Source organism: Erigeron canadensis, chromosome 4 (genome assembly GCF_010389155.1).
Source record: "Erigeron canadensis isolate Cc75 chromosome 4, C_canadensis_v1, whole genome shotgun sequence".
Taxonomy (NCBI): domain Eukaryota; kingdom Viridiplantae; phylum Streptophyta; class Magnoliopsida; order Asterales; family Asteraceae; genus Erigeron; species Erigeron canadensis.
The window spans coordinates 43,787,079-43,800,908 of NC_057764.1; the positions used below are offsets into that span (position 1 = coordinate 43,787,079).

General features: G+C 34.1%; 3 protein-coding genes and 1 pseudogene across 3 annotated transcripts; all 4 read right to left on the reverse strand.

Moving 5' to 3' along the window:
* Nucleotides 1–1,426: 1,426 nt before the first annotated feature.
* On the reverse strand, nt 1,427–4,600 carry LOC122597690 (annotated as a pseudogene).
* Nucleotides 4,601–5,919: 1,319 nt separating this feature from the next.
* On the reverse strand, nt 5,920–7,390 carry LOC122594986 (probable 2-oxoglutarate-dependent dioxygenase AOP1). The gene is made up of 3 exons (XM_043767268.1): nt 7,014–7,390; nt 6,582–6,903; nt 5,920–6,168 (listed from the first exon to the last, which is right to left on the reverse strand). Exons 1-3 carry the CDS (start codon nt 7,388–7,390, stop codon nt 5,920–5,922), a joined length of 948 nt encoding a protein of 315 aa, XP_043623203.1.
* A 1,497-nt stretch (nt 7,391–8,887) lies between these two features.
* LOC122595691 (probable 2-oxoglutarate-dependent dioxygenase AOP1) lies at nt 8,888–10,393 on the reverse strand. Its single transcript, XM_043768115.1, has 3 exons — nt 9,975–10,393; nt 9,419–9,740; nt 8,888–9,247 (listed from the first exon to the last, which is right to left on the reverse strand). The coding sequence occupies exons 1-3, from the start codon at nt 10,391–10,393 to the stop codon at nt 8,993–8,995; spliced, it is 996 nt and encodes a 331-aa protein (XP_043624050.1). The 3' UTR covers nt 8,888–8,992.
* A 1,889-nt stretch (nt 10,394–12,282) lies between these two features.
* Nucleotides 12,283–13,830, reverse strand: LOC122595690 (gibberellin 3-beta-dioxygenase 1-like). Its single transcript, XM_043768114.1, has 2 exons — nt 13,248–13,830; nt 12,283–13,035 (listed from the first exon to the last, which is right to left on the reverse strand). Exons 1-2 carry the CDS (start codon nt 13,712–13,714, stop codon nt 12,396–12,398), a joined length of 1,107 nt encoding a protein of 368 aa, XP_043624049.1. The 5' UTR covers nt 13,715–13,830; the 3' UTR covers nt 12,283–12,395.

A 13,830-nucleotide genomic window follows, 5' to 3' on the forward strand; every position in this document is an offset into this window, starting at 1 on the left:
CAGAATCTTGTCTTATTTTCACTACCAACTGATCTTTAATAACATCTTAAGGGGCTAGCAATCGAGTGTGCCTCAGAGAATAAGGAACATATATTTGCCCATGTATTATTACCATTTATTTTAGATAGGAATGCAAACTCGGAACCATGAATCACATGGATGATTTTAAACCTCATGACATCCAAGTTTTGAAATACATGTCATATCTATTTGTACATATCAATGCTAAATTTTGAGTCTTCATACCACCAAAACCTAAACCACCCACATTTTTACCTAACGATTGTCTTTCAGTCAATCCATTACATTTCATTTTCCGAGTTCGACCCCCCTCCCCCTCCTCCCTTACCCCTTCCATACAAAAAAAATAAAATTGTGATCTTTATTAATCGAAATAAAGAAAAATAATATATCATAAATACTTTGAATTACCGAGTTAGAATCCATCATAGGTAACACATTAGTATTGAGTTTAGAATAGGAGAAAATAAAAAATAAAAAGAGGTTGGAAAAATGTTTTTTTTTTGGGTAAATGTACATTCATTGATAATATAGTTGTATATAAAAACGTTATATTTTTCTTCAAATTCTTTTATAATAGTAATCAACATAATTTCAACAATATTATGCATAATTTCAAGTTATATTAACACAACATGCGATATATATATTGATAATTAAATTGCTTAGAAATTTTAGAGTATAACTAAATTATTCAAGCAAAACGTTAAAACACAAGTGCAATGACAATGCAGACATATCCGGATGAATGGAAGACATACAAAGAAACAGAATCTTACTTAGCGAGACCTCTAATAGATGATGTATCTATTTTTCAAAATTGTGGTTAAATAACACACAAATATATATGAGAAACAATGACTAAGGTTGTAACATCCCGTACTCATTTATTCTATTTCCGTTAACTTTGATCGTTAGTCATAGTTGATCTGTCTTTAAGTGGCGATATATATTTATGTGGATTAATATTTGAGTTGATTAAGTATAGTAAGGTTTGTCATTTATGTGAGTTGTTAAGAGTATGTGTTCTCATTTAGAGTGATTGAAAGTGTTGATAAAGATTATCATTTAAGCTTTTTAAAGTTGTATGTATTCCCGTTCACTACTAGAAAAAATGCATTTAATGACACCGATTGCGTGTCCTAAAAGGGGTCAGATGACACGCTTTTTGGTGTCATAAATCGACCCGTCATAAAGCTTTATGACACGCATTTAGCGTGTCATGAATTTATGACACGCTTTTATGACACCCTTTTACGACACGCTTTTATGACACTATTTTATGACATCTTTTTTGCGTGTCATGGTTGAAATTTAAAAAAATATATATATATATATTTTTATAAAATTACTAATATCCACACATTAAATAACAGCTAATCTCACAAAACAAATAAAGACCCAATAGCAAAAAAGCGAATTTCATATATATCAAAACAATGTCGTTCATACAACCACAAGTTAGTAATAGGTAACCTAATTGTATCTAGCTAGACATTGTTTCAGTGAGTTAAATGCACATCACGGGCTTCCCTTGAGTTTCTTGGCGAGGGTAGCAATGTGCTTACCCTGATAAAAAGCTTGCTGCAACTGTTCACGGATAGAAGGTACAAATCTGTATAATGTATTGAGGGTCGACTTGGATGACCCTGCTGGAGTGGGATGAAATACAGTCTCTACGTTTCTTATCAGGTCCACAAGTTTCTTGGACGATGTTAATACGTTTACTACCTGCAGAGGACAGCCCAAAACAGATATTAGCCGAAATTAAAATTAATGTGACACATACAGAACAGCAATTCATAATATTGTGCATTATCAGGAACTAGGATGAGTAGTTTAGAATGATACGTACCAGACGACCAGAAATTTCACGCAATGCTTCTGCCCAATGTGAGGTACAGTCTGCCATCATACTTACGTTGTAGCCCATATCTCTGAAGTATTCAGCTATAGTAGTTCCTGAATAAAAGTAAAAGGCAATACTATTAAAGCTTATATATCCTATTAGAGTTCAACCAACTCAAGAGAGACCATACTTAAAGCTCGTCTTACCTGTATAGATTGAGGCCTCACGAGCAGCCACAGGCATGTTAGAAGTGTTGGCCACAAGTGTCGTATGTTTCATGACAGATTCTTCACGGCCATCAGGTAATGTCATGGTCAATTGAGGAAAATCCACGAGAACCTGGTAAATTATCACAAACATCAAATGCAATCCCATATCTACAAGTGATGCTAAAAATATATAAATTCACGGGGACGTATTTCTGCCATTTCATTTCCTCTTTCTCAGCAACCAACATAAACAACAGTGTCCGAATTTGAGTACTGCGTGATTAAAGACATAACGAAACAAAAACAATTAAAGACATCTAACTATTCAGACAAGTGACTACCCAACTAAATATTGAATATACCTTAGATAAAGCTTGGCGAATAACTGTTTTTCCACCGCCAAATGCACCAGGAATAGCGCATGTCCCACCAAGCACCGATGGAAAGAGGGCATCAAGAACACGCTAATACATGAAAGATAATTAGGAGTACATTAAGGGTCTGATGGTCAATAATAGAGAGCCAAAATAAAGATAGATGAATTTTAATTTGGTGATAAATACCTGCCCGGTAAGAAGAGGAGTATCGGCAACAAGCTTTGATGCAACAGGCCGAGGCGTACGTACAGGCGATGTCTGGGAATCAGAGTTGCATAAAATAATAAAACAGATATTTAACCGGTAATGAACTAATTCGTATCAAGCATTCACTCAAACGTAATCAGTTTATTTCCTGAACTAATCCACATTACAAACACAAATATTCTACATCTCAAACTCCTAGTCACCACAAATCATACAGTTTGAACTCAATCTCTCAAAAACACTTAGTAATCTTCACTAATACACGCAACGGAAATTTTACACATATGAACAAATGAACTTATTTTCTGAACAACTAACAAATTACCCTTTTAACAATATATATATATATATACATATATATACATGTATTCATATACAAATACATCTAGATATGATTTTGCATTCAATAAACTATAATCAACATATATACACATATATATACAGGTATTCATATACAAATAATATATAAACAAAAAGAGAGTGAAATTAAAATTAACCTTTTAACAGGAGGAGGTAAAGGGCTTCGATTTTGACTGTAATGGGGCTTCGATTTGAACCTTTGAAGCTTCGATTTTGACTGTAATCGATCGATACAGACGACTATATCTATATATATATTGATCCTTCAATCGATCGATATCTATATCTGTATTCGGGGTTCGATGTGGTTTTCGTGTTTGGGTCGCAAAGATTTTTGGGGTTTTTTTAGTTTTGGAGATTTAGGGTTTTTTTTGGGTTCGGGAATATAAGCAAACAAAAATAATAAGACAGACAGTAGGAATGACAAGCAATGAAAGTGTCTCTTGTGTTACATTACACTTTTTTATGACACTAAAAATTGCATGTCATAAACCCTTTAGATTATATAAATTATGACAGTATTTTTATGACACTCGTTTTTGTTTGTCATTAAAATGTGTGTGTTATAATTTTGGTGTCATTAAAGGCTATTTTTCTAGCAGTGGTTAGTGCTATTTTAAATATGAGGAGTTGTTAGGTGAAATGTCATGTTAAAAATACAATTTTCTTAAGTAATAATTAACGAATTAATAAAAATTCAATTTCAAAATACAATTTTCTTAAGTAATAATTAACGAATTAATAAAAATTCAATTTCATTTTATTAATATTTGTTTTTCTGACCTTGATAATTTTACAAAAATTTATTGTGTTGTTTATTAAGTCTTACTGATTCAATGTCAAAAGTTATTACTTATTCATGTCATCACAAATATGTCGATGTCATTCGGATTTTCATGTCATATGATATAAAATATTACACATGACACATTCTTTAGATGGTGCCTAGGCATACAACCTTCTAAACCGAGTTGCAAGATTGTCACCATTAAGCCAATGATCATTTTAGAATCTTGTCTTTTTTTCACTCCCAACTATTCTCTAATAACATCTTAAGGGGGCTAGCAATCGAATGTGTCTCACAGAATGAGGATGCAATGATATTATGCATAATTTTAAGTTTGATTAACACAACATGCGAAACTATTCTCTAATAACATCTTAAGGGGGCTAGCAATCGAATGTGTCTCACAGAATGAGGATGCAATGATATTATGCATAATTTTAAGTTTGATTAACACAACATGCGATATATCGATTGATAATTAAATTGCCTAGCAATTTTAGTGTATGACTAAATTATTCGAGCAAAACGTTAAAACAAAAGTGCAATGACAATGCAGACATATCCAGATGAGTGAAATAAATCCAAAGAAATGTAAACCTTACTTAGCAAGACTTCTGATAGATGATGTATCCTTTTTTCAAAACTGTGGTTACTTAACGCACAAATTTATATGAGAAACAATGACTAAGGTTTTTTACAAAAGCAAACTTCATGCCTAAAAGCGAACTGTGTGGTCACTGTTAAATAAAATCTAATCGACCTTGAAACCGAGTTGCAAGATTGCCACCATTAAGCCAATGATCATTCTAGAATCTTGTCTTATTTTCACTCCCAACTATTCTCTAATAACATCTTAATGGGGCTAGCAATCGAATGTGTCTCACAGAATGAGGATGCAATGATATTATACATAATTTTAAGTTTGATTAACACAACATGCGATATATCGATTGATAATTAAATTGCCTAGCAATTTTAGTGTATGACTAAATTATTCGAGCAAAACGTTAAAATAAAAGTGCAATGACAATGCAGACATATCCGGATGAGTGAAATAAATCCAAAGAAATGTAAACCTTACTTAGCGAGACTTCTGATAGATGATGTATCCTTTTTTCAAAACTGTGGTTACTTAACGCATAAATTTATATGAAAAACAATGACTAAGGTTTTTTACAAAAGCAAACTTCATGCCTAAAAGCGAACTGTGTGGTCACTGTTAAATGAAATCTAATCGACGACTAATGTAGCTTCATGTGTTTTAGTGATTTAATTCTTACCTGGTTAAATATTTGTCAACTTATGATATTATAAAAACTTAACATGTCACTAAGTTATTTTTTTTTTTGAACGGCATGTCATTAATTATATATGTTTCTAGCGTATCACGCGAGTATTAATCTAGTTAGGATATATATTAGCTATTAATATATTGAATATATAATATTAACTATTATTCTATTATACACACACACACACACACATATATATATATATTGTAGCTATTATTTTTGATTTCTTGATTAAAATTATTGGGTAAAAAGTATAAATTTGTGATGGAAAATCAAAAAGTGTAAATTATGTTTTGATTTCTTGATTAAAATTGATGGATAAAAAGTATAAATTTATAATGGGAAACCAAAAAATGTAAATTAAATTTAAAGAGGTATTTTTTGTATAATCATAAAAAGTATAAGTATTAATATTGTCATTTAAGAAAGATGAAATAATTAAATTTGATCTAATGGTTCTAAATCAAAGATGGAATTCATCCAATGGTTCTTGTTTATTTAAGGATGAATTTAGCACCTTGTTATATATATATTGGTAGATTTTATATCGTGGAAAGACCCTTCAAAGGTCACGAGGCTTTTCTACTAGTCTTAGCTAAAATCGAAAGCTATAACAGTACTAAGACAACCCTTTGTAAATTACGAGTAAATTTGTAACTAATACGTACGAGAACCTTGGCCGCATATCAATTCGTAGACTTCGAACAATATCTGTTTCGATCGTCATATTATATGACACCACAAATTAAATACGATCAGCGCGCACTAGCTTGATCCATCGATGCCATCGACTGACTTGATATATCTTTTCAATAATTCAGACACCACAATATGCCTTTACAGCATACTTCTGTATACCTTGACCTCCGGTAACATAAAATTTGATGAACTCTCCGTAATCAAAAGGCTTGTAGAGCGACGGGTGTTCGTCATCGACCATATCATCGATGGCTTTTAAGAGATTCCCCGTTCTTGGCAATTCAAAAAATGCCAGGGTGTATCGAGTCATGTTTTCTCTCATAATCACCCTATGAAGTGGCACATGCAATCGCCCGTTCAACCATACCTGTGAGCATATATATCAAATCAGCGCTCGAGTAAGTAAAATATTCATAAAAGTTTTGTTATAACTAAGAAGCTTATTTATAAGTCAACATATGATATTCTCTCGTCCAACCAATGTAAATGTCCGGTCTTTCTTTCGCAATTTTGACTATAAATATATATTATTTTTTTTGTTTTATAATACTTGGTATTATATCAATGTAAAATACATTTAAACTCAATCAATTCATATACTCCATATTACATCAAGTATTACGTACATGACATATATAAAAATCTATGCGGTCAAAAAAAAAAAAAAACCTAAAATATGATCAAATAAAGGATACGAATATAGAAGCCAAAATTTGTGTTTATGTAATGGGGTTCAGGTAATAATCAGGTCAGTAAATTAGCCACGTTAGTATTACTTACGTTTATAGTCTCTCCGGTCATGACAATAAATGTATTTGGCGAAAGCTTGACTCTTAGCCAATTACCATCTTCTGTTAGGATCTCCAATCCTTCAACTTCATATTGATGTAATATGGTCATTATACCAGCATCCGCATGACTGTGCAACCCAAGATTCGCCTCATTTGGTTCCGGGGCTCGGTATTTATTAAACTTAAGCACATAATTTGCTAGTTCATTGTGCTCATCTAGGTACTTGTCCAAATCCAAGCTCTCAAAAACCATCTTCCGTGTCATCGCATTCAATTCCCAAAGCTTCTTCGCATATAGATGGATGTCATTGCTGCCCCACAATTAATTGTACATGGATTCATTATAAGGTAAGTATTGAACATATATATGATAAATTGATCGAATTGATACTTGGCTAATTAATTAAATATATGATCTTACCTAACTTGAGGGTTGCCATGGGGCCACATGAGGTTGGTGAAATTTTCAACTTTTTCAGCGATGTAAGGTTCCTCGATGCCCATGCTTTCATAGAGCGGAAGTCGCGGCGAGTTCCCCATATACCCAATAAACATTCCGGTGGATACGTTTTTATTCTTGGTTTCTAAGGGAAGATCGAAAAGGTGCTTTGCTGCACCATATACAGACTTCTGAAGCTCGGGTGTTATTCCGTCTATAGATGCTTGGAAACAACCATACTTCTGAAGGGCTTCAAGAACTTCAGTTTTCATGGAATCGTAGACACGAGCGTCAAGTTTCTGGTTATTTAGAACTGAGAAATCAATCGTAGGAAGCTGAATATACTCTTCTGAACCCATTAATTTCGAACGGTTGCAATATATTACTTAAGTTGTTTGGCATGCATGACTAGTTAAGTATTTATAGTCCCTGTCCAAGTTTTTTACTAGCCGACTTAGCTGGATACGTTTGGTTATAATAGAACAAAAGAGATCCAAAATGACTGCAATACAGAATCGTCATCAACTAATTTGCTTTGTATGGCAACAGCTTGAGCACAAAACTCATGGACATATCGACTTAATTTGGATTCAACGTGGATTACAAACAGAATAAAAGACCTAGCTATAAGTGTTCGGCGATTGGGGGACGCTAAAGGATCAACAATTTAAGGTTGGCTGGCTAGAACAATGTCTTCAATCAAGCTAGGAACAACGTATTTACTCCTTGGAGAATTCACCTTTGTTAACCCATTCATATATCCAGACTATATATGACAACCAAAAATTATGTATTAACTTACAATTGAGATTTGCCATAGTAGAAAACTAAATTTTGAAAAAAAAAATGATGGGCCCACACAATAAAGGATATGAATCACGTACGTACATTTTCTCCTTTTTCACAAAAATCTCCTTTTAACTTTTAACTTAAATACTAGGCTCATATTATGAGGATTTATCATTTCCTAATAAACATGTACGGCTAAAATCTCCTTTTTTATAATGGAATCGTCTTAAATTGTTATGTGAGGAGCAAAGTAGCTAGCTAGCTAGGTCTATATTTCTATATGTTTTGATGTATAATTGTTAATTAATCATGTTTTTTTCCTAATAACAAAATGCTATATGAGTGCAAATGGGGGTGAGGCTTGAGTAGAGAAATGTGGGAAACAAAAAAATGACCGTCCAAATAGAGATAATTAAACATTAATGGTTCAAGGCATACAGGGCTTAAAGTTGAAGCAATAATAATATTCGGTGACTTACCATCTTATTGTTATGTACATAGTGTACGTACGTATTGTAAAATTTGACTTAACATAAGCAATTATATTGTATGGCTACATACCGAGTCATTGGTTCTTCATATATAATTAAGTTATATGAGAAAAAAAAATAAAAAATCAAAGATCAGAAAGTTATCGACCCGGAATTTTTCGAAGCAGATGACCAAAGTCCCAAAATTACCGGAAGTTATGAAGATGACCGTTGACTAGAAAGTCTTTGTAAGTTATTTAGATCAAATGACCGGAGGAGAGGGCGATGAATTAATTGATTATTGTAAAATAAGTATTAATATAAAGGATTGATTATTATAAAACAAGTATTAAAGTAAAATAAATAGCACATGATTTTGACTTTTGGTTCATGATAATATTGATATACGAAACACATGTATATATATTGATGTACAATGATTTTCATGATTCATGTTGATTTTTAGTGACGAAAAACCTGTTGTTTTTTTTTGTTTACTTTAATACTTGTTTTATTTTAATTAAAATTTTAAATTAAAATAATATGATTAAATTTCGAATATTGAATAAGGATAAAATTGATGCACAAAAAGTAGGAAGTATATTGCGATCAACAAAGTGACATTATGATACAAAGTGTCCGGCCTCGCTAGTCATCAAAGGAATAATATATATTGCGATGGGTTTATATATATTTTAAATTTTAATTTTCGACGCCGCAGTAAGTCTTTAAGGCGAACTTGCTCTTAATGCCCCCCTCTTTGTAGAAGAACTTGAGAAACTCTCCATAATTAAAAGGCTTGTAGAGCAACGGGTGTTCCTCATCTACCATTTCGTCAAACGCTTTCACGAGGCTGGTAGCTTTTTGGACCGAAAAGAATCCAAGAGAGTATCTTGCCATATTTCCCGTCATCACTACTCTATGAAACGGCACGTGCACTCGACCATTCAACCAAACCTGTCACATGTTCATTAACAACGTACGTTTATTATTCCAAGTCGGGATCGGACCATAGGTATATATTGATCGATACATATATTTGGAAATTTGTGTGAAATATCTGTCTTTTAAATTAAAAGAACCATCGTAGTTTACGGCCGGTTTCTATGGTTCATGAATTATACTTACGTTTAAACTTTCACCAGCTACGATCACGAAAGAGTTTGGGGCAGCATTTACGCGTATCCACTCATCGTTTTTTGTCAGGATCTCTAACCCGCCAATCTCATCTTGGTGTAAAATCGTCATTATGTTTGTGTCGGTATGAGTATGAAGTCCGATGTCTGATTCATTTGGCTCCGGTGCTCGATATTTCATGAGTTTAAGAAGGTAACTTGTTGAGTTCATTTGGTCTTCTAGGTACCTTTCCAAATCCAAACACTGGAATACCATCTTCTTCACGATCTCATCCAATTCACGCAACTTCTTTGAGTAGGATTTCATACTTTCACTGTGACAAAACCCGAATATAATTAATTAGTACCATCAAAACGTACGTAATGAGTAGTGATATTTTCACAACACCTTTTAGTCGCCGACAACAAATATACAAATTTTTCCGCACAGTGTACGACTGTGTAAACATAGATTGTATTGGGTGGCTTATTAAATGGTGTTGTGAGAATATCACTCCCCAAAAGTAATTTAGAAATAAGTACTTTTAGGAGAAATAAAAAAAGGTAACCGGAATTTTGGGTTGTCCTGATCGGGCCACATTAGATTGGAGAAGTTGTCAACGTTTTCAGGGATGAAAGGATTGCCGATTCCCATGCTTTCGTAGAGAGGAACTTTGGGGGATTGAACATAGCCATGAAAGGCTATGTCGGATGTGTTTCGACGTTTGGTTTCTAAAGGGAGATCAAACAAATGTTTCAAGTCATCGTATACGGTTTCTTGAAGCTCAATTGATACAAAAGAGGAAACTTCAAAGCAACCGTACTCTTGGAAAGCTTTGAAAACGTCTGCTTTGACGGACTCCCAGATCGAAAGGTCGTGTAGATTGTCGCTACTTATTTGCGAGAAGTCGATTTTCGGAAGTTGAATTGCAGCTTCAGAACCCATTTTCGTGATCGAGCGAGTATGTGAGGATGAATTAATGAGCATTTGTTATTAAATGTGATTAATAAGGCCACTATCAAACAAATTGAGTGATTAAAACAAAGAATTAATTGGTAACAATGCGACAAAATGAAACCGGCTATTATTATGCCCATCTATTATGTTGATAATGTATAGTAGGCGCCAAAAACAATATGTATGTTTCAAAGACCCTCTAATTCAACTAACCTAAGTTGTGAAAATCAAAGAGGTACACTTTCTAATGTATCGAGTGCATGGAAACAAATCACGAATATTCATTAAATTGTTGGCGAGATTTAGTATCGACCTTACATTCCTTTTTGAAAAGAAAACTTGAAACATGGAGAACTATTTTTTTTTTTTTTCCCCATTAAATTTGGATAGATGGCTGATTTATGAGTGATGATTATCCTCAGACCTACGGAGGCAGATAGTTGGATCATCTCAAATCAATGAACTCGTGGACTTGAATAATCAGTTGGGCCTATCTTTTTAATTGGATAAGACTACTGGGCTTCTTTCAAATTAGATAGATTTGTTTATAAGTTTTTCTAAACAAAATCTCTATGTGGTAAGTTTCTATTTTCTAATTTATCGAGTGCATGGAAACAAATCGCGAATACTTATTAAAGGTTTAGTATCGACATTTACATACCTTTTTGAAAAGAAAACTCGAAACAGGGAAAACTTTTTTTGGCATTAAATTTGGATGGATGGTAGATGATTTATCCTCTATACATAGTTAATTGGATCATCTCAAATCAGTGAGCTCTTGGACTTGACTAGTAGTTGGGCCTATCTTTTTAACTGGATAAGAATATCGGGCTTCTTTGTTAAAAGTAGTTACAACTAAGTTTATCGTATATTGTATCGATTGGATTTGTAATCTAGCTTCTTCAGTATCGTTGTGAAGTATATGTGACTAATGCTAGTAGCTTAAAATTTTCTGACGATCAAAGAATATTGACGACATCCCTTACATTTTGACTGGTGTATATATAAGTAAAATGGGGAGTGATAATCATACAATAAAAATTAGTCATCTACAACAAAGATATAAATTTTACTGCACAGAGTACAACTGAATGATGCATGTATTATTGTAGATTTCTAAATTTTGTTATAGCTATATCATCTCCCATAAGTTATTAGATGGAAGATTTGTTTCTACAAGTTTTTATAAACAAAATTATTCCCAAGTATCAAGTCAATATTCTTTCCTACATGTACTTAATATTTATTTTTTCTTTTGACTTTTTTATAAAATTTTCTCTCTCTGTACAAGTACAGCCGCTTAAAATCTAAAACACGTACATATATTAGTTTACTCGAAATATATAAACTCGATCGATAAGTTGTAGAGTGGCCTTTGGTGGCTAGAAACCTCAAAAGGTATATATGGAATGGAATCAAACTGTAAAAACTAACTCGATCTATCCCTTCGATCAGGAGGGAAGAAACATGGTGTAATTGGCTAAAAAGATGGACCATATATATGAACAAATATTGTCTTTACAAGCCGTTCCAAAATCTTTCATTTATGTGGCTATTATATATGACATAGACAGATGCGAAGGGACGATCATGGCCTTACATCCTGTAAATATATATCAACTTGATTAAACTTGAATTTTTTTTTTTTAAATTTTCAAGGATTTGCATGTTCACTTTTTGGGCGTTTCCAAAATGGAATTATTAATAATGTTCATTTCAAAGCATCTTTTTTTTTCCCGGTATTAGACCCAATGATTTTGCCAAATTTATCATTTATGTAGAGGAGGATCTTCCTTCATATTCGGGACACAAATGTGTCGGATTATGTGTCTTCTGCCTTTATAAATTTCTTGGATTTTAAATTTTCGATATATATATATATCTTGCATCAAGACAAATTAAACCCCCCCCCAAAAAAAAAAAAGAACATTACTAGCTTTTTACTAATTATAGTAGCACTCTCTCCTTGCTTACAAAGTTATCCTCGATCGATTTATTGACAAAAAGGTGTAGCATAATTAAACTAACACTTTCAACCAACCTGTACACGGTTGTGATCGTTGGCATCCGCAAATCCATTCAACGGTGCGCATACACGAACGGAAGACAACGCCTTGTTAAAGTGTTTTGCCTTGGTGCCAAGATACTCGCTCCACGTCACTGCTCGGTAAAGAGGAGGGTGAACTTGGTCTATGAGTTTTGAAAGAGGAGAGATTTGAACATTTGGTGGTGGGCCATAAAGGTAAGCCACGGAGAAACGATGTTGTGTTCGGTTCACCATGGCTCGGTGGAGTACGCTTGGATACAAACCGTTGGATAGTATATGAAGGAGATCACCTACATTGACTACAAGTGCACCGGGTATGGGTGGGATGGTGACCCACCCGGTTCCTTCCTTGTGAGCCTGAAGTCCACTTGTATTGTTTTGGTGTAGGATGGTTAAGAGGGTTGAATCGGTGTGAGCCGCTAGACCCATGGCTCGATCTGGATCTGGACAAGCTGGGTATGAATTTAATTGCAAAGCCCCGCCCGGCCGAGATGTGGATCCTTGTGAGCCGCCAGCTGCAGCCCATTTTACATCTTCCATTGTCACGCCTAATGATCCCAACATTAAGGACATGAGTTCTTGAGCTAATTTATTCATCTCCTCTTTATATTCTTCTATTACATCACTGCAACAACGTACGTACATGAATTAATACAATTAGTACGTGAAGGATCCAGAAAGAAACTTCTGTAAACATTACCACGTACGTACGTACATGAATTTAATTATTGTACTAGTAGTGCAAACTCGATCCCGGCCCTTTGTTAAGATACATATATCATGCATGCAATTTAATTTATAGTTGTTGCGTTAGAAATGAATTAAATTAATCTTTACCAGAAGTTATGATAACGGTTGGGCCAAAGTTTACGAGCATGTTCATTAGGGGATCCAATGATGGTGAACCCTTCTGACCACATAAGTTTAGGGAAAAACGACGATATCCTGGCAACCCCATAGCCAGAAACGCCGCCATCGGGAGCACGCGCAGCTTTGAGCTTTTGTTGAATAGGAAGCGAGAAAAGATTCCGACCAGCAGACTCCATTTCTTGAACAAGATCCAAGGGGACGCCATGGTTGGTGATCTGGAACACGCCCCATGTTTTGCATGCATGGCCTATCAGTTTCATGGCGTTTGGATCTTCTTTGAGGTCAATCACAGGCACATCAACTATAGCTAGATGATGATCACTACTACAAGGGGGCAAGCAGCCATCTGCTTGGGATAACCATGCATGCGACTCGGGCAACTCTTTCATAGAGTTTAAGTCTAAATAATAATGCTTCTGATCATCACTTATCATGGTTTAATTTCAAAGTACGTACCTCCGATCCACCAGCTGATTGGCTTTGTAGTTAATTGTGGTAATTAATTATTTAATGAGCTAGCTAGCTCGCTCGCTCTCTCTCTCTCTCTCTC

Coding starts and splice junctions, on each gene's coding strand:
- LOC122594986 (XM_043767268.1), bottom strand. CDS start 7,390: ATGGGTTCAGAAGAGTATATTCAGCTTCCTACGATTGATTTCTCAGTT. Junction 6,904..7,013: donor CATGGCAACCCTCAAGTTAG/GTAAGATCATAT, acceptor ATTGTGGGGCAG/CAATGACATCCATCTATATG. Junction 6,169..6,581: donor TGACCGGAGAGACTATAAAC/GTAAGTAATACT, acceptor ATATGCTCACAG/GTATGGTTGAACGGGCGATT.
- LOC122595691 (XM_043768115.1), bottom strand. CDS start 10,393: ATGCTCATTAATTCATCCTCACATACTCGCTCGATCACGAAAATGGGT. Junction 9,741..9,974: donor CAGGACAACCCAAAATTCCG/GTTACCTTTTTT, acceptor GTTTTGTCACAG/TGAAAGTATGAAATCCTACT. Junction 9,248..9,418: donor TAGCTGGTGAAAGTTTAAAC/GTAAGTATAATT, acceptor AACATGTGACAG/GTTTGGTTGAATGGTCGAGT.
- LOC122595690 (XM_043768114.1), bottom strand. CDS start 13,714: ATGATAAGTGATGATCAGAAGCATTATTATTTAGACTTAAACTCTATG. Junction 13,036..13,247: donor AACCGTTATCATAACTTCTG/GTAAAGATTAAT, acceptor ACGTTGTTGCAG/TGATGTAATAGAAGAATATA.